The sequence below is a fragment of the Mauremys reevesii genome, linkage group 21 (assembly GCF_016161935.1).
Source record: "Mauremys reevesii isolate NIE-2019 linkage group 21, ASM1616193v1, whole genome shotgun sequence".
Taxonomy (NCBI): Eukaryota; Metazoa; Chordata; order Testudines; family Geoemydidae; genus Mauremys; species Mauremys reevesii.
In genome coordinates, this window is record NC_052643.1 from 3,765,884 (window position 1) to 3,791,841 (window position 25,958).

General features: G+C 45.9%; 1 protein-coding gene and 1 long non-coding RNA gene across 12 annotated transcripts; one reads left to right on the forward strand and one right to left on the reverse strand.

Annotated features, from left to right (window-relative positions):
* Positions 1–1,625: 1,625 nt before the first annotated feature.
* LOC120387645 lies at positions 1,626–14,700 on the reverse strand. 8 transcript variants are annotated; one of them, XR_005590275.1, is made up of 7 exons: positions 14,568–14,700; positions 11,718–11,882; positions 8,715–8,861; positions 8,109–8,280; positions 4,892–4,981; positions 3,329–4,323; positions 1,626–1,915 (listed from the first exon to the last, which is right to left on the reverse strand). It is a non-coding gene; the product is annotated as an uncharacterized LOC120387645 (long non-coding RNA). The 8 variants fall into 8 exon arrangements; XR_005590273.1 differs by having other exon boundaries at positions 4,102–4,323; positions 14,568–14,689; XR_005590269.1 differs by lacking the exon at positions 3,329–4,323 and having other exon boundaries at positions 14,568–14,687.
* SZRD1 (SUZ RNA binding domain containing 1) lies at positions 3,959–25,409 on the forward strand. 4 transcript variants are annotated; one of them, XM_039508582.1, is made up of 5 exons: positions 6,221–6,271; positions 8,788–8,871; positions 20,648–20,697; positions 21,998–22,252; positions 23,435–25,409. In XM_039508582.1, the coding sequence occupies exons 1-5, from the start codon at positions 6,221–6,223 to the stop codon at positions 23,535–23,537; spliced, it is 543 nt and encodes a 180-aa protein (XP_039364516.1). In that variant the 3' UTR covers positions 23,538–25,409. The 4 variants fall into 4 exon arrangements, with proteins under 4 accessions (XP_039364515.1, XP_039364516.1, XP_039364514.1 ...); XM_039508581.1 differs by lacking the exons at positions 6,221–6,271; positions 8,788–8,871 and adding an exon at positions 3,959–4,089; XM_039508580.1 differs by lacking the exon at positions 8,788–8,871.
* The last annotated feature ends 549 nt before the right edge of the window (positions 25,410–25,958 follow it).

Sequence of the window (25,958 nt, forward strand, 5' to 3'; positions counted from 1 at the left end):
CTCCAAACCCCAACTGCATGCAATGCATTGCCCATGCTTTCTGTCCTAGAGGCAACTGAGTCAGGCTGACCCTTTATATACAAATATCCGTGTGGACAGCTGGAAGGTATTCACAGCCTTTCTCAGTCCTGCTGTGGCTTGCAGAAGGCTTTGCTTCAACTCATGGCCCCACTATATTTCCATTAGATTCTGCCCAAAAGATGCAGAAGCTTTGCACTGCAAGATCTTTTCCTCCCACAGGCTGGATGTTTTGTTGGCGTAGCCTTCCAGAGTTGAAGACGATTGTACTGGCCACATCTGAGAGCACGCAGAGAGGGTGGGACTGCAGATTTAGCTGTGTGGGGTGGGGGGCTGCTGAACGGGGGTGTCGGACAAGTGTAGAACCGAACCGTGTTCAGGAGGCTTTTAGGTGGAGTTTGTAGGATGCCAGTCGCCATCTGCTGGTACATTGCAGTAATTACATTGTCACCTTTCATCGGGGTTTGGGGAGAGCTGAGATGTTCCCAGAATGATGGAGGTGAAAAGGAGCTTTTTGTAGATGGCCAAGTTGAGGTATTGTTCCTGTAAGAATGTTTGCTTTGTAATGCTGCTGGGGCACTATTATGTTGTACGTTTAAGTGTTGGGGGCCCTAGAGTTCTCGCATAGGAGTCTTTTTATGATGTAAATCTAAATAAATAACATGAAAATAAAGCTAATGAGTTGCTCTGCAGTTACAGTGCACAGTAACACCTAAGGCTAGGAAAAGTGCATGGCATTTACTTTTGGGAGCTCCTGCGAAAGGTAATGGGCCAAGTTCATCCCTAGTGTAACATGACTGATTTAAGGGGAGTTGCACTAGAGCAGTGGTCCCCAACCTTTTCCGGGTGCCGGATGCCGAGCCACCGAGGACCGTGGCCGGCGGACAAACATCCACCAAAATGCCGCCAAGAAGTGTCAACGTCAAGAGGTGTCGCCGCCAAAAACCCGCCGAAAATCAGTGGCATTTTGGCAGCAACACCTCTTGATGACGCCGCTTTTTGGCGGCATTTCAGCAGATGCTTGTCCACCAGGCAGTACATGGGCACCGCATTGGGGACTGCATTAGAGAGTCTTTCAGCCCATTATGTCTAATCTGCATATCAGAAATTCAGGTTAACCAGTGAAATAACAGCAGGAGGCACAGAAGGGCCTTCAAATTGGGTTCTGTGCCCTGCACTTACAGCAGATGAACTCTACATTCTACGTAACACTTCATCAGCCTTCTCAGAGCATCACTGAGAGCCCAATGCTGAGAAGGGCTGAGTGACCAATTCTCCTTCGACTTGACTGGGAGCTGAAGACATTCTAGGGTGATCAGATACCAAGTGTGAAAAATCAGGACAGAGGGTGGGGGGTAATAGGCACCCCTGTAAGAAAAAGCCCCAAATATTGGGACATCTGGTCACCCTGAGACATTCAGCCCCTTGGCAAGATGAGGCCAGGCCCTAAATGCCTTCACTCCCCACACCCTAACCCAGTGACATATCCCAAGCGCTCGCAGAGTTCAGGTTTGTTACCACTGTTTGAATTAGTTAATTTTAAACCACTGTTCAAAGGGCTCATTTGAAACTTTGCCACCGCTAAGCATTGTCAGAGGGAAGCGAAGTAAATAGAAATTCCCTGGCTTTTATAGGTTCTCTGTCCAGGAAGCTGAAGGATTAATGGTTTGTAGAATGTTCCAGTGTGACGAGTGCCCTCTTGGCTGACCCGGTGGGATTGAACCGCAAACCAACCTCTCGAGTTCAAAGCACGAGCTACGATAGCTGGATTTAAAGCTCTGTAGCTGAGGACTGTGACAATTCACATTTTGTGTGTGGATCAGCACGGAGAAGGACCAAGATCATCAGGCTGAAATGGACCTCCTGGGTAATCACAGGCAACTTCACCATATAATCCCTGTAACACACACACACACACTAGTGGGTTACACTATTTTCAAGATACTGTATAACTGTGGTGACGTAATCTGTATTCTCCCAGCAAAGAACAGCAGTAGCTGCCACTGAAATCAATGAGAATTATGCCTATCCTGCAGCAGGGGCAGAGAATCAGGCCCTTTGTGGCTTAAAAAGTGGTGTCTCAACAAGTGATATAAGCCTTCTCCCTCCCCCCCCCCCCATATTTTTGCTCCAGAATTTTGGCCACTGTTCAAACTCAAAGGAGAGCAGATCCTCCAAACTCCAGTCAAATCACACCTTCCAAGCAAAGGCCTCAACATATTGTACATATATAATTAAGCTTCACAACACCCCTGCACAGCAAATAAGCAGTAAAGAGCCTGATCCAAAGCCCATTTAAGTCCATGAGCGCTTTGGGAGTCTCTCCATTTGCTTCAATTATGCTCCTGTAGAGAGAGTGCCATGTGCTGGATTATCACCTGCTGTTTGAAGAGGGCTTACAGATAGAGGTGCAGCCTGGCAACACTAGGTCACCAGGTCTCTGACCTGTACTGACTGGCTATTTATCTCTGAGGATAGGAAACATATTGCCCTCTGAACACTACCTGGCCTGAGACCTGACTCTTTGAGATTAAAGGGGATGAAATCTCTCCTCATCAACTGCTGTAGTTGGGATCAGCAAAGGTGCAGCCTCCTGGATATAGAATATCAGGGCTGGAAGGGACCTCAGGAGATCATCTAGTCCAACCCCCTGCTCAAAGCAGGGCAAATTCCCAGATGGGTTTAAAAAAAACAAAAACCTTCAGTTCTCTAAATGGCCCCCTCAAGGATTGAACTCACAACCTTGGGTTTAGCAAGCCAATGCTCAAACCAATATAAGAGAGCAGGGCATTTTCCAAGAGGAGCCTTCACCCTTGGCAAATAGCAGCTAGACTATGTTAACCTTCAGGGAAGGTTGCAAGGCCCTTCTGTATCCAGCCTTTTGGGGAGGGGGTAGAAGCTAGCGATTTGTGGTAAAAGGGGTGTGGTGGTACTCCAGTACCCTGGGTTACCCTCCCCCATAGGTCAGGGCAGGATGTTGCCTCTATCATCAGCTCCAGCACCTCCTGCAGGCCACCAGCCTCCGGCCCCAGACCTTCATCCAAGTCACCCAAGTTCAGGCCCCTACCAGAAACAAGTCCAATCAAAACTGAATAATTCTTCTGCCTTGTTTCTTATCCTCTTACAAACCTGCATTGGCCTGCTAAACCCAGGGTTGTGAGTTCAATCCTTGCGGAGGCCACTTAGGGATCTGGGGCAAAAATTGGTCCTGCTAGTGAAGGCAGGGGGCTGGACTCGATGACCTTTCAAGGTCCCTTCTAGTTCTAGGAGATTGGTCTATCTCCAATTATTACCTTTATTATTACCTTACCTCAGGGCTCCCTCCCATAGGAGAGTCCTGCCCTTTCTGCAGTCTCCCCTAGATCTCACCTCTTTTTTCCAATGGCCAGTCCTATCCCTATAGCTTTGCTTAGTCTACCTGTCCCAGACCTTCCTCAGAGGAGGGGAACAAAATCCCCCCCCTGAGCTCCCTCAGGCTACTTATCGGGCCTATCTGTCTCATCTGGCTAGGAGGCCAGGTGCAGCACATCACTAACTGGAATTGTATCCCTTACCTTGCAGGTGAAGTGATGGGGGGTGAGCTCCATCACAGACAGGATTGATTGGGTTGATTTAATCTTCAGTTAATACTTTTTTGGGTTTGAGGTGAGGAGCAGCTGCCAGTTCAGTCTTTTTGATCGGGCTAATGAACTGTTGACTAAGGCCCAGATTTTGTATATGCCTAATACCATTCGAAATCTGGGCTTTAGAAATGAGGGCAGGGTCCTTGTGTGGACACTAAAAGGAATTAGATAACTAACAGCGATTCCTATTGTATGCAGGGTAGTGTGGCCGAGTCCATCCCAGGATATTAGAGAGATAAGGTGGGGGAGGGCACAGCTTTTAAAGCTGGTCCAATAAAAGCCGTGACAGCCCCCTCCTTGTCTCGCTTAGGGTTACTACCAGCAAACAAATGCCAGCGTTAGTAGAAGTCAAGGTTGCTGCAGGACATGCTCCATCCACTCAGAACTTTCTGAAACAGGATCCTTTCTGTGCCATCAAATGTCACTTAGGCCACGAACAAGGCTCCACGTAAGTACTGACCTTGTGTTTCTATAACGTCCCTGTTTTGTGAGGATATGTCATTAGCTCATCACTGAAACCCAACCCGGGGCTGCTTTTCATCTGCTCGCTGTCCTTTGACCTCTCTGGCATAGGGAGGCCTCCCAGCAATTCAAGCTCCCGCTGGCTTAGTTCTGAGTGTCACTGGAACACACAAGCCTGTCCACCACATCAAGGGGTAGTCCCCAGGGACTGGCCCAAAACCTTGGAAGAATGGAAGTGAGTGAAAAGGAAAGACCTGTGCCTTCGTGCCCACTTTCACAGTGAGTACAATGCTATCAATAACATACTCCAGCGCTCCATTAGGCTTTCCCAGCCATCCCCAACAGATACCCAAAAGCAACACATCCGCCAGCTCCCTGTGACACAAAACCTTACCAGTGACCTCATGTGCTTCTACCTCCCTTCTATCCACAGATCGGCACAGCTGGCGGTGCCACTGGGCATGCATTTAGGAAGCTAGCGTGCTTTACCATTGCTGAAGTTTTGCCTGAGAGTGCAAACCAGGGAATTTGGGGAAGCAGATAGGAGTTTGGCCATCTCTGCTCTTACAAAATGCCTTGGCAACTTCAACAGCCACAAGGAGCCGGACTGTGCAGTTACATCTCATCCAATAGCACCACAGCATCTCTTAGGACTAGCCTGGGGCATTAGTTCAACATTAACACGCAGCAACGGCACCCGCCATCTATTCAATTGTCAGTCTCATTTTGCAGCACCAAGGTGCTTCTTGGCTGCCTCTTATCCAAGTATTGGCTGAGCCCAAACCTACCTGCATTGTGGGAGGAGACAGGTACCCCAGCATAGGGTGGCTGACTACTGGCAAACCAAAGGTTTCTGTCATTCCCAGCGCCTGGAACACCTATATTAGAGAGTGAGACAAAGAAGGTCTTTGCAATATGTTGCTGTGCTCTCAAGAAAGCAGCAGCTGCTGGAGGCGTGACGGGGACAGGGGTGCTCATGGGCCGGCGGGGAGCAGGGGGGCTCATGACCTGGGGGAGGGGGTGTTCATGGCCCGGTTGTCTGTGGCCGGGTGGGGGTGCTCTTGGGGAGGAACAGAGGCGGGCTCATGGCCCGGCTGCCTGTGGCCAGAGGGGGGGCAGGGGGGCTCATGGGCAGGGGGGCTCATGGCCTGGTTGCCTGTGGCCAGAGGGGGGGGGCAGGCGGGCTCATGGCCCGGGGGGGGACAGAGGTGCTCTTGGGCCAGCAGGGGGCAGGGCGGGCTCATGGCCCGGCTGCCTGTGGCCAGAGGGGAACGGGTGGGGAGGCTCATGGCCCGGCTGCCTGTGGCCAGAGGGGGCAGGGTGGGCTCATGGCCCGGCTGTTCATGGCCCGGGGACAGAGGTGGGCTCTGGGCCAGCGGGGGCAGGGCGGGCTCATGGCCCGGCTGCCTGTGGCCAGAGGGGGCAGGGGGCTCATGGCCCGGGAGGGTGTTCATGGCCCGGGGACAGAGGTGCTCTTGGGCCAGCAGGGGGCAGGGCGGGCTCATGGCCCGGCTGCCTGTGGCCAGAGGGGGGCAGGGGGCTCATGGCCCGGGAGGGTGTTCATGGCCGGGGACAGAGGTGCTCTTGGGCCAGCGGGGGCAGGGCGGGCTCATGGCCCGGCTGCCTGTGGCCAGAGGGGGCAGGGGGCTCATGGCCCGGGGAGGGTGTTCATGGCCCGGGGGACAGAGGTGCTCTTGGGCCAGCGGGGGCAGGGCGGGCTCAGGGCCCGGGTGCCTGTGGCCAGAGGGGGACAGCGGGGGCTCATGGGCCGGAGGGGACAGAGGTGCTCTTGGGGGCAGGGGGCTCATGGCCCGGCTGCCTGTGGCCAGAGGGGGCGGGGAGCTCATGGCCCGGCTGCCTGTGGCCAGGGGGGGGACAGAGGTGCTCATGTCCCAGCTGACAGGCCCCACCCCGCCTCACTCAGCTACGCGGCTGCCAGCGGGCTGTACAGTGCGCATGTCCGCGGGGCGGGCAGTAGTGCGCACGTGCAGAAAGGGGGCCGAGCTCGGCTGCCGGCGCGCATGTGCTGAGGTAGCGGCCGCGCCGAGCGCTTGCGCGGGCCCTGCGCATGCGCGGGGGGCGGGCTGGCGCGGCGGCGGCGGCGGCGAAGAGTTACAATGGACGCTGAGGCGGTCGCTGAGAGCGGGGAGGAGGCGGCCGACAGCGGGGTGAGGATGGGCCTGGGCCCAGCCGCGTGCGCGGGGGGCGGGCTAGGCAGCGCGGCCTGGCCAGGGGACCCCGCCGAGGTGGGCTCAGCCGGGCGGCAGCGAGGAGCCCGGGCCCCTGAGCGCCTGCTAGGCCTCTTAAAGGGGCCGCGTCCTCATTCCTGCTGGGGCCCCTGCCCCTTCCTCATCGCCCCGCCCGTCGGGACAGGCAGCTGGTGGCCCACGCGCGTCCCCCTTTCTACTGGGCGGTGGGTCCAAGGGGGCAGGATTGGGCCTCCTGTTTGACGGGCCCGCCCGCCCGCGCCCCATCTCTTCTCGGGGGGCTGTGTCGGGTCAGGGGTTTGGGGCTGGCCCGGGCTGTGACTCTGGCTGCGTTTTAAATTCCATCACTCCCCCCCCAACCGCCCCAAAGAAGTGTCGGGATCACGTGGCAATGAATCGGGGCCTCTGGGCGTGATCTTCATCCCATGCCGAATAACAATACGAGTTCTGGCCCTGGCTCGGAGTCAGGGCTCCTACCTCCAGAGGTAGCTTGGCACCAAGGAACCCCAGGGAAGGTGCTGAAAGCTTTGCTGAGAACTCGCCCGCTCTTGTGAAAGACTCCAACGAAATCTTGCTTTAGAGAGATGCAGTGAGACTTGCAAAGTGTCGTGAGGGTGGGTGGGGTCTGGCTCATCACTTGCTGCAGGTGATGTGGCTGGTAAGGTGGCTGGTACTTGATTCTCTCAAATGTGCAACATTAAATTGGTTAACTAAAGAGCTGGTATCTCTAACCAGAGGCTGATAAGAAGCATGATTCCTCTCTCTACTTTTTTTTTTGACAATAATGTGCCTGGTTTTAGTATTACCAAGTATTCCCTTTGTTTCACTTCAAATATCAATCACCCATTTTTGATCTTCAGTAGCCAGATCAATAACTTACATTTCTATAGTGCCTTTCATTCTGAAGAATCCCAAAGTTGTTTTACATGCAGCACCGCTGAAATGCGATCATCAGTTGGGTGGTAGTGTAGACGGGTAAGCAGTATGCATGGTGAGGGAAGGGGAATTGTCTGTGACATGGAGGTGGAGGGAGAAGTACACTAGCATCTTCAGAGAGTGGACAAGCTAAATAACAGTAAGCTCTTAAATTGCGAGAAGATAGAATTTGGTCTTGGACAATGTCTCTCTACTTCCTTGTCTACACTTATTAATTCATTTCTCCCTATCATTATGTGGGTAAAACTATGTGTTTTCTCTGTAAAAGGATATTGGGTTACAATTTGTTTGAAAGACATTTAGCTAAATAAGCCAGGAGTGGAGTGATACTGTTTGCCAGTGAAGCAATTATGCAGTCTGTCAATCCTGTGATCATCATTGCTATTGGAATTTGTCTAGAATATTGGTGTTAATTCCCCCTCTCATTAAAATGTTCCATGAAGGTACATAACTCTTGTCTGCAGGGCTGTTGATGGTGATTTTGGCCCAGACCAATGACTTGAAGGAATGTAGGAATTCTAGGCTTCCACCCACTTTCCTTCTGTCTTCCACCTCCCCACACACACTCCCGGTCTACACCCTTGGTAGTTGTTTCTAAGCTTCTGTTACAGGAAAAATTCATCTTCAGTGGTGGTACTCCTTAACGTGCTTTCCCAGTGGATCCAACAAGGGGAAACTGCTGTAATCCTCATACTGCTCAATGGAGAGCAGACTGACCACATGGTGCTATAACTCTTCCATATTTCAGCTGCTTCTGCAGTTGTCCAGTCTCTTGATGCCTGTAACAGCAGCTGGAAGAAGGAGCAAACCTAGCTACCTCCCATAGAGGCTGCTGCTACATAGGAGAGGAAACAGCACCTACCCTCAGGTTGGAGATGCCAGCCACCAACTGGAGACTCTAGGAGCTGACAGTGAGACCAGGGCCACCAGTGGTGGAGAGAGGTCCCACAGGAAACATACAATGAGTGGTGGGGGAGATGAGATGATAAAAGCAGACAGGGTGACTCTTCATGAAGGATAAAATGCTTGCCATTCTAAAAACATCAATAGAAAGACACGCTTACTCTTCATGTAAACTGCTATAAGGCTATACAATTTGAGAACTGCCTTAGGGTACGTCTACACTACCCGCCAGATTGGCGGGTAGAGATCGATCCATCAGGGATCGATTTATCACGTGTAGTGTAGATGCGATAAATCGATCCCCGATTGCTCTGCCGTCGACTGCTGAACTCCAGCTCGGCAAGAGGCGGAAGCAAAGTTGACGGGGGAGCAGCAGCGCGCTGCAAGGACGCGAAGTAAGTAATTTTAAGTTGATCTAAGATACGTCGGCTTCAGCTACACTATTCTTGTAGCTGAAGTTGCGTATCTTAGATCGATTTCACCTTCCCAAGACCAGGCCTTAGTGGAATCACTCTGCTACTAGAACCATGAGGAAACAGCTATGTGCAAGAGCCCATGAACTGACCTGATCATCTGTTGCTGATAGGTCATTGTTTCTCCTCTCTCTCTCCTTCACCTATACTTTGTTCGGCGTAGAGCATCCCAATGACTACGACATGCAGAGCTTACCCAGTGGAGTGCAACTGCTTGTCAATTTCCATCTGGAGAAGCACTATGGGCAGGTGAAGCAACACAGGTTAAGTACTTAACTATTGGTAGTTAATATTCTACCATGGCATGTAAGACGGGGTGGGTTTGGAAAAATGTGTAAGCCATTCTGTAAATGGTATTCCTTTAAAAATGTATGTGTAAATATTAAAATATCTGTTCTTTAAATAGGTACTCCTGAGTAGTTTAGGCCTGAAATTTGGGCTTAGTTTTTTAAAAAACAAACCCTCTCCTTTTATTTAAAAAAAAAAAAAAAAACCCTGAAAAATAATAGAAACCTTTCTTTGTGGGTTTTAAGACTTGATATGAAAAGTTTCACTTGAATTTATACATGCCTCTACAGTATACCTAGTGCAGCATTGCTCTTAGTGCATGAGCGCTAGATAGTTAAATTGATTATTCTAGTCATTTGTGAAGATGAATATGGTGCAAAAAATAGAACATAAACTGTGAAAAGTACATGTCTTTTTAAACATATGATCAGTCTAAGGTATTAGTAACCAGCAAAAATAAATAAACATGACTTTTAATTTGATAGTCTCCCTATGGGCAATTTTATGAATAACTGTTAATTATACCTTTACGAAAGATTGACTCATTAGTTGGTACTCTGTCAGTTGGGCAATATAAAACTTGTAGATTTATTTGCATTTATATTTTATTTTTATCTCCTTGGTAGTAATAAATATGTGGGGGGGGGGGGCGGAATAACCTATGAAGGATTTTTAAAGATTTGGGCTCTTGTATTCCCTTTTGCTGCAGCTTGTCCCGAAAGTTGTCTTGTCTGATACTCCGAGGTATCAGGAATATCAAGTCTGGTCTTCCCTGGTTTTGCTGGAGGAATTCCTAGAGGTCTGAAAACATGTATTGTGGCTCTCACAGCTGAACTGAAAGAATGAGTTGATGAAACTTCAAAATGTTGTTCATTGCCCAGGAGTCAGAGTTTCAAACACGCTGACTGGAAATGGCCCTTCCCTCTCAATTCTTGTGATGTCCTGTCATCCGAAGGTATGTCTGCACCACAGTGTGTAGACATACCCAAAATAGCTTTAATGTTGGGCACCAACCACAATGAAGCTGCAGCAGCATTGGGTTAGCTGCCCTAGTACAAGCCTGCCAGGGAGCCTGGGCACGTGCACAGGTGGCTAGCCCATGCTGCTGTGGCTTCGCTGGTATTGGGACCTGAACTGGGTAGATTAAAGCTTGCTTGGGTGTGTCTACATGTGCTGCAATCACACTGCCAATTGCAGTGTAAATACACCCAGAGTTTTCCAGGGCAGACAAGACTTTAATTTCTTATGTAAAAGAAAACAGAAAAAGTTAAAACAAAAACCCCCCATAAAACAAAAACCTTTTAAGCAAATCAGGCATAACTCCAACTCCTTTCTTTGCTGGTCACCTTTAAACTAATAAAAATCAAGAAAGAGAGAATTGAGAGATCAATTCAAATCTCACTTCTGAATCTTGTCGCAAGTAACACCTGCGATGACTATAACAGAGCGACTAGAGGAAACAAATGTTTTTCAGTTGGTTTACTTTGTGCATTTCTGTCTAAGGCCCCCATTCCTGTAGTGTCTGAACAACCACAATCTTTAATGTAGTTATCCTCACAACAAACCCATGAGGTAGGGAAAAACTGCTTGTTCCCATTTTACAGATGAGGAAACTGAGCTATGCATGGTCTGTGGCAGAGCAGGGAATCAAACACACATCTTCCCCTAAGTCTGAGCCTAGCATCCTAGCCACTAATATAACTTAAGTTTTCTGTTTTTGTGCGTCCCCCTGTACAGCTATAGGGAGTAACATTTTTTTAAAAGTAATTGTAAAAACAACAACAAATTGGCTGAGGGCCTAAAGGTAGGTGTAGCACCTGTAACCATTTTTAATCTATTTTTTTAAACTGAGTAGACTTCAAGCTGGAGACTTCACTTCAAGGCTAGAATATCCGCCTTATAAATGTGTGGGGAGTATGGAGAAAAGTGGTCATTTGGAGCCAATGGTATGTCATCCTGAGCTCCAATTTGCCTGCTCTATATTGGTTTGATCAACTATTTATCAACAGTATTTTGCAAATTATGCACTATATCAGTGCCTCAAGACAGGAATAGGTTTGTATTGATACAGTGTTAGTTTAAGTATCAGAGGGGTAGCTGTGTTAGTCTGGATCTGTAAAAAGCAACAAAGAGTCCTGTGGCAACATGCGACTGACGAAGTGGGTATTCACCCACGAAAGCTTATGCTCCAATACATCTGTTAGTCTATAAGGTGCCACAGGACTCAGTGTTAGCTTGTTTTCACCCAGCTAGAAGTCTTCCAGAGTATACAGTTTGTTTATTAATCTGAGTGAAGGTAACCACAGCTGTAAATTGGGTCTGACTAATAGTTATTTATAAAATCCTGATGATCTCTTTGGCTGTCTTCTTTGAAGACAAGTACAGCAACAAATGTGTTCCTCCAGCTTCAGAGTTCATGAGCCAAATACTCTGACAGATACTGTATGGAATTTAACCTTTTATTTTTTGCTCTTCAGTACAATGTTGGTGTTTAAAAGTACAGGGCAGAAGGAAAGCCTGCGTGTCTATAAGAATAATCCATGCATTAAAATTTAATTATGATACATGGTATACCAGACATACAATTTAACATCTTTTATTAGAACACGCCACCATTACTTGAACTTGGTAGGAAGGAAAAGCTGCCATTGCTTATGGGCTAGAAGGAGTTGGTGTGAGTGTTTCTGTTCATAAACAGATATTGGTGACAATAGTATTCTTCACTACTTTAGCTGTCGATGTAATTTTGATTTTTACGTAAAACTGACTCTGTACTGTAAGCCAAATTCCAATTAGTTGGTACAGACCTGTAGTGAAGCAACTGATTCCAATTTGTCCTTTTTAAAAAAACGTAGCTGTTGAATCTTCATGTAAAAGACAGAAACATGAATGTAATCCTTTCAGTAAGTCTTGCCAACTGCCATTTCCAGTACTGCTGTGCTGCTCTTTTCCAAAGGGGTTCTCACTATTACCTGCAAAGAAACTGATAGTAACCTAAGCATAGTGTTTTTTTGTTCTTTGGAAACTTGTTTCTGTTCTCAAACTCTGGCTTCAAATTTAGCAACTTAATAAGCTGACTTATTGGTAACATCTCTTCTGGAAGCAGTGGGAGGGATACATTCAGATTTGCTCAACCATCTTCCATTGTAGTAGTACTGGTCAGCTGATGGTGCTGTGGCTTCTTCCAAGGAGTAATGCTAAAAGATGAATTCTAATGGCTCTTTGTGGAGGCTTAAAACTGAGTCTGGTGTAGTTCAGAGTCTAAGTTTCAATTGACTTTGAACCCTGGCCACTTGGCTAGGATGCATCTTGCTGCATGGCGTGCCATGGGGAGCAGACAGTTTTAGTTTTTCTAATGCTTAGCAGCCAGGGGATACATAAGAGCGATTGAGCAGAGTAGTGGTTGTAATTATGATCTGCACCTTTTTTTGCATTTGTTATATATTGTACCTTTCACTCGTGGTTCTCATAGCACTGTGAAATGGGTTGGTTAGAGGCATGTAAGTGGCAGTTAGAGCTCGTGTCTTCTGACTCCCAATTCCTTGACTAAATCATGCTGCCTCCCTATATTAATATGGAGTTTAATTTAGGATCTTTCTCAGCCTTTTGCAGTAAACTCTAATTGACCTGAAATGTGATCAAAGCACAGCAGCTAAGGGGAAATGTTATTTAAGAGCTGTGGAGTCTGACCCTGTGACTACCAATCAGCATTGTCCTCTAGTCATAAAATAATTCACATTGAATTGGGTGGAACACAATGGGATTTTAATGTGTGAACAAAGAATCATACAAATATGGCTTCAGTGTAAGATTTACATCTGAAGCTGTTGACAAGGTTGAAAATGTATGAGGTACAAGGATGAGTTTTGATTTCAAGGATACAAAAGAATTTGTGAAATACTATTTAAAGGCTTTTATATCCCGTCAAAATTCTTAGCTGTTCTGAAGCCACAGAACACGCGTTTCTAAGTCACTGCTTAGGATTTAATGTAGTCTTGCAGAACAACTGTGGCACGTCCTGTTTCCCAGTTGTCTAACTGCACAGGCTGCTGCTAAGAATTGGCTACCTTCAGAAAACCTAAGCCCCAGTGAAGCTGAAAGTAGTCTTGACTGTGAACCTTGCACTGACTACAAAATACAGCCAGGATTTAATGGGAGTAACCTAGAGAATTAATTAATGGAACTGTCTGATTCCCAACAGCCTTAGGAATCAGTGTTCTCAGAAATGTTTCATTAATGGAAGAGAAATTAATGAGGAAACAAACTAAACATATCTTAATCATATCTAATGTCTTTCATACTCAAGGATATCCTAAAGCACCTTATGAAGCAATGAGTTGGATATTAGTGATTGAATGGCTGAATTATGCACTCAGTAACGGCTCATGCGAGCTTGAACATTTTAAAACCTGTTCTCACTAAATAAGGGAATACTAGCCAGGTCCTCAGTTATCTCCCTACTCTTCATAAAATGCCATAGGAGCTTTAACTGCATCCATAAAAATAAGTAGAAAGGACCTTGTTTAACATCACTGCTGAAGGATTCAACTCCTAAAGCCCAATGCCACTCAGTTTATTCACTCTCAAATGGGATTACTCAAGTGAGTAAAGTGAGCAGGATTTAGGGAGTTTTTTGTGTTCAGCAGTAATTTGTACAAAGCACAGAAAGGGGCATGACTACTGTTCAGAATCATAACTTCAAAATGTTCCAGGGTTTTAAGGTGACATAATACTTCTCTCCTTGGTGACCATTACAGCTTGCTCCACCAATATGGAAGTTGGAGTTATTTTGTAGAAAAATCAAGATAAAATCCCAAATCTTGTGTTTTCAGCTCACTAGACTTCTTCCCTTACTGTTCCTTAAAGTGAAGGAAAATGCTGTTGAAGCTTATTCTTAAAGAGCAACTTAAAAGATTCTCTTTCAGAAAGTGAATAGTTTTATGAGAATATTGCCTGGATTTTTCTGGTCCCTTGTTCTCAGCAAGGGAGAAATTGACTATGCAGGAGAAATAGTACAACAGTAATACGCAATTCACAAAGTAAACTAGATGGAAAAAAATAGATAATTGTTTGCTAACTTTCAGTTCCAGTAACCTTGGGTATTAACTTTCTGTTTTATTTCAGACATAAATGAGACTCTCTTCTATTTGATGAAGCACTAAGATTAACATTAAAAAAACTTATAGCCTGTGCAGGAGACATAGGAGAAATAACAGTACATCTGAAGTGTACATGTATAGAAAAATCTTCAGAAATAAGGCAAATTATCACTATTTGCACATTTCCAGAAATTCTGCCACTGGGCAACTTCAGGGAATTTCCTTCACTCGCTATTTTAGTCTCTTGGGAACAGGAGAACTAGGTGAGGATTCAACCTCAAATCAGGCTATTCTGGATGCACTAATACTTGCTCTTCTCCTTTTCCACCACATCACCACAAATTGGAGAACTGGAGGGATAGCTCAGTGGTTTGAGCATTGGCCTGCTAAACCCAGGGTTGTGAGTTTAATCCTTGAGGGGGCCACTTAAGGATCTGGGGCAAAAATTGGTCCTGCTAGTGAAGGCAGGGGGCTGGACTCAATGACCTTTCAAGGGCCCTTCCAGCTCTAGGAGATTGGTATATCTCCAATTATTATTTTTTATTTAACTGTACTTACCCAGCATGGCGTCTAACTCTGTACTGAACTGTGGATGCAGACTCCAACCAAAAGATGCCTGGAATGTGCATCTCTGGGTTGCCTTGGAGATGGACGCCGCTCATCTCTATCTTCTATTGCATGCTGCAGAACACTAGTCCTATTCGTGGAATTCTCAACCAAGGGCTTGGCTACACTTACAAATTTGCAGCGCTGCAGCAGGGTGTGAAAACACACCTCTGCAGCTGCAAATTGCGGGCGGCGCACCATGTAGTCAGTGTGCCCCAGCCAGCGCCCAGCTCCAGCTCGCCTGTCCTGTCCTCCCAGAGGGGAGGAGGGAGACGGGAGCTGGAGAGAGGACCCAGCGCTGGCGCTGCTGGCGCTTTGACACGCTGCGCGCTGCAGCGCAGCGCTGCGCAGCAGCTTAAAGAGAAGCCAAGATAAGTGACTGAAGGTAGATGGTGATTGTGGTAGATTTGCCTTTTATTCTGAATGATTCCTTCTTGGTGGATGAGACAGATTACTTTTCGCTAGGTCTTGATATTTGTAGCATTTGTCTCTAATACAGATGGATGGAGCTTTTGATATTAAAGACCTACTTTATGATAAATATACAGCTTCTGTTAGCCCCTGTCCATAACAGGCTTTTAATGTCAAAGGCTATGTCACTGTGCTTTCTGTTGGATTCTCTTGAGTCTTAAAAAGTGACTGAGACAAAAACAGCATAATAGGAATTCTTTACTAAATTTAGTAATCTGTTCATGGATCCCTTTGCAGGGGGAAAAGGGGAATGTAAAATGGACTTCCTTAGCTATTTTTAATGTAAACCTGGTATATAGGAAATCATGAAGAGGAGGTATCCTCCCATAAAGGAATCCAATAATCTCAAAAGATTAACATAGCTCTCGTGCAGTGTGACCAACCCAACTAATGAGTATGTGTGCTGCATGAGATTTTCTAATAGTAAGTCTGATTGTCTCTCATGTAAGCTCGTGCCTTCCAATTGCTATAGTGCTTCTGGCACCCAAGAGCCATAAATCAGACCCTAATTTTAACATGTTATCTGCATAGCTCAGTGACACAGTGCCGCATGTGAGGATAGTAGTTGAAGTTGGTTGAGGATCAACTGACAAAAACAGATCTGCTGAGAGCCCCTACGGTGATCTTCAGTTTCCAAGTGTTGAGACCAAAGTTTGTGAGGTGCATTGACTTTTCAAGCCCTAAATGCATGCAATGTTATGGACTGCTAGATGTGTGGAAGAGAGGTCACTAATGTCCTGAATTTTTTTTGCTGACCAGTTACAGGACACTGTCCAGTAAGCTGGCAACATAATTTGAATAGGTAACATTCTGCAAACTGTAACTTGAATTTTCTTACCATGAGTGCAAAATATAGCAACACCTAATAAAAAAAAAACATCTCAAATAGAGGTCAAGCATGTGAGGTAATATTGTTTGAGAAGACATATGGTTAATATCTGCATAAATACACATGAATTACCAAATGTCTTGGTAAACCCCCTTGGTGGTGCACTAGCCACTGGAGTTCTAAAGGTAATTGGAAGCTCTGAATTGTCTGTTGCTGTTCATAGTGGGTGTCTGACTGGAGTTAGAACCCCAAAAACAGGTGGTGGTGAGGATTATTTGGATCATGGGTGTAAGGAGAGGAAGTGGGTGTGAGAGTGGTAACAGTAGGGAAAAGCTGATTCTATGCTGCCATATCACGCTTTAGAAGTGGAGCAGTGAGGCATTGTGAAATTGACCAAGGAGTCATAGAATATTAGGGTTGGAAGGGACCTCAAGAGATCATCTAGTCCAACCCCCTGCTCAAAGCAGGGCTAATCCTCAAATGGCCCCCTCAAGGATTGAACTCACAACCCTGGGTTTAGCAGGCCAATGCTCAAACCACTGAGCTATTCCTCCCCCTCATGAGAAGGAGAGAAATAGAACACAGAAATAGGAGGGATGGTGGGAGAGAGCAGCTCTTCTGCTATGTTCATCTCTAGTATCAGTTCTGTTGTACTAAATCTTGATATCATGCAAATATATGGTAGAACTGCTTAAGCTGAGTACAACTGTATATAGTCCACTGACTGACTTTTTGATACGCTACAATGCCAGCTGTTTGTGAGAACACTTTGGATTCTTACAGTCTATTTCATTAAGAAATTTGGCATGTGATTTCTGTGACCAGCCATTTCACGTCTGAGTTAGAGCAACAGCTATGCCTCCAAATCATAGGGGCTTGTTAAATGACTAGGCATGCCATGTTGACTAAGCGTGACTAATCAGTTGCTGAAGATCCAGAGCTGGACCATAGATGTGTGTGCACCTTTCCTCCAAAACACTCATCCCCTTTGCAGTGTCGTCCTTAGTGGATTACGCAGGTACTCTTAGACTCTGGAAGGGCATTCTGATGAAAACTGATAGATTATTTTGAAATGGAAAAATGGGCGTCTTGTCTGTCCAGTGGGAAGATTGTTCAGATGCAATATTGTTTCCTATTTTTCATGTGGTATCTTCCCCACATACACACAAATTGCTCCCCCTTGGATTCATGTGACCAAACTTACTGAGGACTTAGGTGGCATGAGAAGGATAAGAGGTGTTGGGTCGCTACAGACATGGCTATAAGGGAGAAAGCTGAGTGGGCTGGATCTAGTGTGTGACACCAATATTGGATCATGAGTGATCACAAAGTGTTCCTGTAATTGGAATAGGGTGAAGATGGGAAGGATCTCCTCTTGGAAGAGTACCCAGTCATTCTAATTACAGTGATTTGTGGCATGACCAGGATATTTCTTCATGTCAACTCTGCTCTGATTGTGCGGCTGTTCTAGCCAAGGAAATGAAAGAAATTGTCAGGAGCAACTTGCAGTTGTTAGTATGATTGTAATTAGGGGTTTGGTCGGAAGAAAGTTAAGAGGAAGTGTGACGTTAGGTTTGCCTACCTAGCAAGTTAGTATAGTGCAAGCCACAGTGTGAACCTAGAGCACACTGATTTAACATGCACTAATGTCCCATGCAGATGCTGCTACAGCTCACTAAAAGTTCCTTAGTGTGCTTTGATTCTCAGTTTCAGAGTGCACTAAGGAACTGTTAGTGTACTTTAGAAGTGCACACACAATCGATGTTAGTGTGTGTGAAACTTGTGTGCTCTAAGTTTTCATTCTGTCTTGTGGTCGATTCCCTCACCATGTAGACAAGCCCCTTGTCTCCCATTCCAAGAGCATCCAAGGAAGTGGTGTTTACATGCACAGAAAAGAATCTGATGTGAAAACCATAATAGTTTTACAAGAGAGGTGGCTTTTAGCTCTGGAATTGACTTGACTGAAAGGGGAAGTCTCTGGCACTAGCACTCTGAGGATGGTGATAGAGAAAGTAAAGGGTGGGCAGGGAGGGAATAAGAGTTTATGGAGGTGGGAGCCCTCCAGCATCACCAAAATGAGATTTCAGAATACTTTGAATTCTCTGCTATAAAAAAAAAAAATTAATGTGTACGCCATGAAGCCGCCTGTGAGGTCCTAAAATGTGGCCCATAGCCCCCTCTGTGCGACTGCACGGTGTTGACAGCTGAACAGTCCCAGACTCTTATTACTGATTAATTTGGAAAAGCAATTTCTGCTCCTGTTAAGGAAGCAAAACCCTCAAGCAAATAGTATGGCTTTGTTGTATTTTTTTAACCTCTCTGGAACATGTGCAAATTGGTTGAAGCTTTTAGACACCTGGCAAAGTGCCAATGAATCTCTGCTGATGCAAAGCAAAGGTGCCCCCCTTAAGTTTCTGATATCTAGAGAGTGATTGTATTGGAGAACAGGACTCGTTTCTAAGATACAGATTGAAGACGTGATGTGATGCACCTTAAAGACAGTACTTGCATGAGGAAAACCTGGGTTAGTTTTTTCTCTTGCCTTTTATTTTAAATTGTGAAATGGTATTGGTGTTGGCTACTGTAAGTTGCCACTAGGTATAAATACATCAGGCAAATATTTGGTGTGTCATTTGGCAAGTATAGATTTGGGAGCTGTAATGAGAAACTATTCAGTGATGTTCCCCAAAACACAGTTTTTTGGGTTTTTTTTCCAAGAGCCAGTACTCTGTAAGGGGTTCAGCCCGGTTATGCTTTAGAGTCAGACATTTAAGAGAAACCAAAGTAGGCTTTCCAACCCGACACATTGTAAAGATTCATGTGCTTACAATAAGCCCTTCACTTTTTCTGTAGCTTCCAATTGCATTTCCATAGGGCTACTTTGAAACATGTAACACCCTTTCTCTGCGCTGTCCTGCCAGGCGTCTGTTTCCCTACTGCTAGCTGCATGTTGAGTGTAACAAGGAGTCTAGTCTTCCATGTTTCCCAGCAGGGGATTATAAAATTCGACTCCTGTTTAAAGGAGTCGTGGGAGAGGATTGGCTTGGATGTTCTGGACACAAAACTGACTTTGAAGCTTGGTCACTGTGTAGTGTTCAAAGTAACTGAACTAGCACTGTAAATTAAAAGCATCGAACTCGTAAGCTGGTTGAGATGCTGCCCTTCTCCCATCCGACCCCAAATAACAGAGTTGTTAATGAAACGTTTGAGGAAGCATCCTTCCAGTTATCTACTATCCTGAGACTCTGGGGAGAGCTAGTTAAGCACTTGGCTTTCACAACTTTTTTTTTTTTTAAGCTCTTTTCTGTAGCAGGAAATAACCTCTTTTGGACTTGTGCAGACAGATGAGGCAGCTCCTTCACCTTGATTTGATCCTCAGATTCACCACCAGCCAGTACAGGTGACTTCTAGCTCCCAGCCAAGATAGCTGCATCTCCACTTCCTTTTCCCAGCCAGTCTCTGTTCTTGCAGGTGGTCAGAAGTAGGCTGCTTCTGAGATGCTTTATTTATGCATACACCCTCAACCTTCTGGGTAGCATTGCAACTTGCTGCTAACTTTTCTGACAATATTAGGAGTCTTTATGAGGTTGCAAGAGGCTGCAGGTGTCTAGAACTATGTCACTGTCATAGTCAAATGGCTTAACTTTTTTGGTTTGGTTTTGCAATTGAAAAACCTACCAAACCACTCATTGCCCTTTTTTCCAGTTAAAATCAGTTTGCTCCATCCAGACCACTGTGGCTTCTTGAACACACAACTCAGGTGAACATTATGGAGCTGCCATCTGGTAGTACCTTTACCAATTTCAACAGTTGCCTGAGCTTTTGGCTACCGGTTTCTCAGGCTGGTGGCCCAAGAACCCACAACCAATAATAAACCATATTTATATAGAACCAAGTAGGGTTGTCAGTGACTTCGCACTTGCATCCCTTCCCTGTTCTTGGTATAGTGAGGAATTGCTACTCAAGCCCCATATAGCTGAATGGATGGCAGTAGGCCACATAGCTTCCGACCTGATAATGCCTTTCTGTGGCTGGTGATGGCAATGCAGACAGCCTCTTTCCATAGGGGCAAGCTTTCACTGTGGTTCTGGTTGACTGAGTTCATGTAGTAGCTTTGTAAGCTAGCAAATGGGCTGAGGACAGGAAGCTGAGCAGGTGGTATTCCGGCTGAGGGCTGGAACTTCCTTGAGCCCTGCTAGTTACCACCTTCATGACTGAATCAAGGAGCAGCAGCTACCCCAGTGGTCTGTCCCAGTGTAACTGTACCAGAGACACTCAGGTATCTTTTCCTTCCTCAACAGAGTGTATAATATGTGAAACTTTTTAGTGTTACTGTGGCTGTTACAGTCACATTTCACCCCACAGGAAGCTTCAGTGGTGGCTTAAGTGTTTGGGGAATCCTTGGGATCAAAGGTGCAGTTCCAATTAGATGAACTGCCACTCTATCACCATCAAACTTTAAAAAAGTCCATTAGGATGGGTCCCAAATGATCTTGAATGCTTTGCTGTTCTCCTACTGCTAATACCAACGAATACAGTGAAATATACATGACCCTTTCATATAAGAGTTTTTTATTTTTCAGATTAGTGTCTTGCTTGCAAATCACACACAGAGTATTATTGTAATGGAAAAAGTGAGACTAAAGAAATTACAAGTGCCCTCAAGTAGAATCTGTAAATTCTCTATAAAAGGAGAGAGGTTTCACACTGTTTTTCTCACATCCCTTTACAGGAAATAGACAGACGGTTGGAAAAGAAACTGAAGATTACACAAAAGGAAAGGTAATGGTGATCTTTTGGTCTAAAACACTCTTGATCTAGGCTCCCCTGCCTGGAGTTGCACACTTGCAGGTTCAGAGAGTTGGCACAGGAGGGTAAATTGCATTAGATGCATCAAATTTAGTGGGTAACTAACCTCCAATTTGAGCTAAGAAATGGGGAGCTTGTATTATGCAATATGTCACTTTGTGGCACCTCTAATCCATAGCAGTGTAGCTGAAAGATGATTGGAGATAATTTGATCCCTGAAGTAGGGTATTCAAGAGCAGATATAGCCACACCTATAGGGAAGCTATTTAAAAAACAAACAAACAAAAAACTGGGCAGTAGAATGAAGAAATGGGTGAAAGCCAAGTAACTCCTACATGTACCAACCCTTCTGTGCTCTGTCAGTGAGACTTTTGTGCCTGTGTTCTGGCTTGGGCGGGTTACATAGAGGGAAAGCTCATACTTCATCCCGTGCTGCCACAAACATAGCACTTGTCATTGTTCTCAGTGACGTGAATTGGGTTTATATCTTCCTGCTTGCTCTCACCTTCCTCCTCACCTCTCCCCTCCTTCCCCCAAAAATTCTAAACTTCTGATGAGTGTCAGTCTTTGGTTCAGCTTTCTGGTAGCTCAATAAGCTAATGCCTAAGATAACAGACTTGTTTGTTGTGATTTTTAGGTGGGAGAGGGACTGTACCAAAAATCTGTGAAGTGGGGTTGTGGGAACATAATTCCAGAAAGTAAGGGGCTGGAGAGAGAATATCAAATGCTGGTGCATGCTGTAAGAAATTCTGAGTTGACTTAAGTACATTTTCCTTCCTACATCTTCAATTGTAGGTGCCTACATTTTTTTTTTCAGCACTCCGGAATGGGCCATATGCCTCTCAAAATTATAGAATATTTCCTGCCTCAAAGAATGCACAAGCTAGCTTGGGACACCCCAACTCAGAAACTTCGAGCTTTAATTTTTAAGACTGGAACTGGTAGCAAAAATCTCTAATCATCATCCCACTCAGTTGAAGTGAGATTCTCTGGTCAGTGTCCTAGCACCCCTCCTTTTCTCCCCCCTCCCTTTTTTTTTAAGGAGAAGAACCAAAGCACCAGGTCTGTCTTCTGTCCTCCTGCATGTTTGACTTGAGTGGGCAAATCTCAAATAAGCATGCTCTCTACTACAGTATCTGAGTTGCAACTATAACAAGGCTCTTAATTGTTGCAAGACACTTCCTAGTCATGAAGACTCCCGCTCCCAGCAGTTAACATTTTCTGTCAGTGGGCTACAGATACTAATTAGATATTTGTGTCTTTTCTTAAACAGCAGAAAATCAAAATCTCCTCCCAAAGTGCCGATTGTCATTCAGGACGACAGCCTTCCCTCAGGTCCTCCTCCACAGATCAGGATCTTAAAGAGGCCCACAACGAATGGTGTGCTTAGTAACCCCAACTCTGCGAGCAGACCAGCTTTTCCAGTAAAGTCTCTGGCACAGAGAGAGGCAGAATACGCAGAAGCCAGAAAACGAATTCTGGGCAGCGCAAGCCCAGAAGAGGAACAGGAGAAACCCATTCTAGACAGGTGAGAATGGCTGGGGCTTAATGGCAATTCTAGCTGCATCCCTGAACTAACCCCTGTAGGAAGTCCTTCAGCAGATGATTTCCTACAGATAGTCCTCCAGAGGGAGGAGGAGCCAGGCCAATACCTAATATTTCACATGACGTGCAGGATAAAGCCCACTGAGAGGTGGGAGCATCCTGTTAGCATGTGTGATACGGTATAGCTCAAATGCACAGAAATGAAAGCAAAAGCAAAGGTGTTTAGACACAGAGCGTGGGCTTTTAAACACCTTCATTGAGGACAAAGCCTTCTCTGACATAACCAGGGGAATAGGCAGCAGGAGCAGGTTGACTCTGCAAGGAAGGACTTGCCAGATTTCATACAAATACCTTTAATAGTAAAACAAAATGATTAGAAATAATTCTGCACAGATCCGAGTCTGTCTATCTCATCGGGGAGTGTAACCTTTCAACAAAATGCGACTGTTTTCCCCAAGCAAGGGGGGTGCGGAGTTGAGTCTTGCCTGTGAATATCAAGCTGAGCTGGCTAGCCCAACTCACATGGTGTAGAACAAGCTGAATTTACATTCCCCACAGCCATGCTGCTGTTATCACTGATTGGAGAGGGCCAGACCAGTCACTCCAGAGGCACTTTCCCTCCCCATATTGTATGTTCTGCCCTACCTTCTGCTCTACATCGCATTGGCTCTGTAGTCCTCTTCCAGTGTATTCTCCAACTAAACGTAACTTCGGAGCGGGGAACAACTTAACCTGGAGTCCTGTTTGAACAGAGACAGCAGCCATTCTTTCCAAAGACCAAAGGATTGCAATTTAAAAAAATAAAAGGTGCTGCCTGGGGCGGAAAAAGGTGCATCATTGAAATGGCTCTTACAAAAGAGAGCAATGATGCATGTTCCTAAAGAACATCAGTGAACAAAGCTGCTGTTAACAAAACTAGAGCAGGGTGATCCCACTCAGGTAGGGTCGGGCCTTGGACTTTGGAGTTACCTGGGGTTTGGCTGCTGACGAGCAGGGCTTGGGGAAGTGGAGCACTAGTCAATTCTCAATTGCCTGTGAGGTCATGCAGCAGCAGCATGGACGATCGCTCTTTCACCATGGCGGTGACTTTCCCCGCCTTAGTTGGAATTGCATAGGGGTAAGGTAGAAGTATTCCTTCTTTTTAAGACTGATTTCTTTCCTGCAGGCCAACAAGGATCTCCCAGCCAGAAGATTCCAGGCAGCCCAATAACGTGATACGGCAGCCACTGGGTCCTGATGGTTCACAAGGCTTCAAACAACGCAGATAGATATGGGCAAGAGATCATGCTGTCGAAAGCAGGGTCAGCTGCCACGGGTTGCACTGCCGTGGTGGACAAATGGACTTGAGCAGAGGGAACTACCTGGTTTACTTGCACTGTGATCCCTTTGCTCTGCCCACTGTGACCTTGAACCCCATGCACTGTGACCCCCTGCTCCACCCACTGTGATTGGCACACCGACGAGGGCTGTCCCAAGTCACTGTCAAAGGAAGGGGGGTACGGTAAGGACTCTGAACAGGTGCAGAGTGTCGTGTGTGCCACTTCAGTTGAAGCTAGCGCCAGCAATAATGTTTATCGTACTCATTAACCTGGGATTTAAAAGAAGAATGGGAAGCCTCCCCAAATGTGCATGTTGTCTCTCTCTCTCCTGAGCAAGTTCTGTTTCAAAGGATCTTTTGTTTTTTGTTTGTAAATCAGATCAACTTTAAACCAAGTGCATGGGAAGAGTTTTAACTGTTTAGTTTGTTTTAATTGAGAGAGGTAGTTGGTGGTGTTCTAAACCCGGAGTTTCTAGGCATTTCCACAATATAATGGCTAGGTTTTGGCAAGCTTAGCTTCTTGTTCTGTATTTCCACTGCTGCCAAGCAAATGGAAGGGGACTCGTAGGTACCTGGGCTTTCTAATTGCCTTGGGCCCAGAAACCAGTGGGGTCCAGTGGCCTGGTTCACTTACTGCACCTGTCATAAGCTTGGTTAGTTTTCTGCTGGCTTGAGGAAAAACTTAGTAATACATTTCTTGTATTTGGGGAGAAGGGAATGTAGACAGATCCCATGGAGACACCTATTGCCTGCCTGCTGCTTCCAGCAGAGAAAGCAGGGTGAAGGAACAGGGCTCTGTTGCATCTAGGTTTACAAGCTAGGAATAGACTAGTTCAATACTGGACTGGTCCACTTCGGTTAGTGCATGGAAAACATGGTAATGAGCCTGGCTCTGTGCAGCATGTGCTTGTCGGAAAGCTGACGTGTGGCAGGAGACTGGGCAACCACTGCTCCAAAGGTTTGAACCCTAAGTGGCTTGTGATGGACCGATGGCTTATGGTACAATTCCAGTGCTGTACTTGATGCATTTACTTCTAGAAATCATAGACATCGGGAACAAACCATGTTCAATAAAGTTTGGAAAAAAAATCCCTGTTTTCATGCATTGGTGGTAACAAATGGCTTTCCGCTAAGCTCTGTCCTCCAGCCCCAGGAAAAGAAAGGGGTCTGAGGAAGGGTTCCTGGCCATGGAAGAGAAATGTAAGGTACCACCAAATCAGCTGTTGCAAGCTGTCAAATATAGCTACTCCATTGCTTCTCCTGTGCCCTATACTGTCTTGTTGCATTGTCTAACTGTAGATTAGTCAACAAGGAAGCTGATCAACTCTTAATATTAACAGTTTCAAGGGATTAGATGAACACTAAAGCTTCCTTCTGCTGGAGCAACAAGAATGTATCTTGTATGCTGGAAAGGCTCCAGTAGTAGAGATGTCTCAGCATGTTGATAGGACCTGGTACTGTAGACAAGCCTGTGTGGCATAGAAACAGACTCTTTCTGTGACAGCAGCCAGAGGCCAAGAAGGATTTAGATCATCCCTTCACCTAAAAGGACCGTGGGCTAGTCTGCTTCACTGTGTTTCCAGAAGCTGCCTTTCCACACAATTGGTTTTTTGGAGGATGTATTCTGTACAGGTGCAATATGACCTGTGCTTAATAGGTTGAATAGTGGGCACCTGAACCCATCCCCTTTTGCCTGAAAGGAAGCGGCTGAACAGAACCTCTGCCTACAGTGAGTTGTATGGGAGATTCCCATACAGTAAACCAAGACATGTACAGAAATACGGCAAACAACTGGTAAAATAAACTACCTGTGTACAAAAGATGAAATCTACTAGAACATTGATCTTTTAACTGAATTTCTTTTCTGTCCTGCCCTCCTGCGATTCCCTAAATCAAGTGAGCCCATGGAATGCTTGTTAAAGGATTACACTTCCTTTTTTTTATTACTCTGCTGTAATCAGAGAGGTGGGCACAGGTGTACAGATGTTCCATAGGCCTGCAGTTGGGCTCAAGTCCTTGTGGTTTTATAAGACTGTAATCTGATGTTTACCTAACTTCCTCTCAGGTAGGGCTTGGAATGTGCCGCATGAGCACCTGTACAAGCCTCCAGCAGCTGCTTCACAGGAAACATCTTTCCCTCATGGCAGCAAGGAGAAACTGATGGGAAGAGTAGCTGGATGGGGGAGGGCAGAAGAGAAGAGGATGGGAAAAGACATTAGCAATAACTGTGTAGTCACCACGCCTTTCCTTAATCGATAATTACAATAGCTATTACTTTGGATGGCCAGCTGCTGGCAAAAGCCTCCTGATGTAGCTTCTGATATCTTGCCAATGTTAGGACAACAGTATCCCTTTTCTGCCACCTGGTATC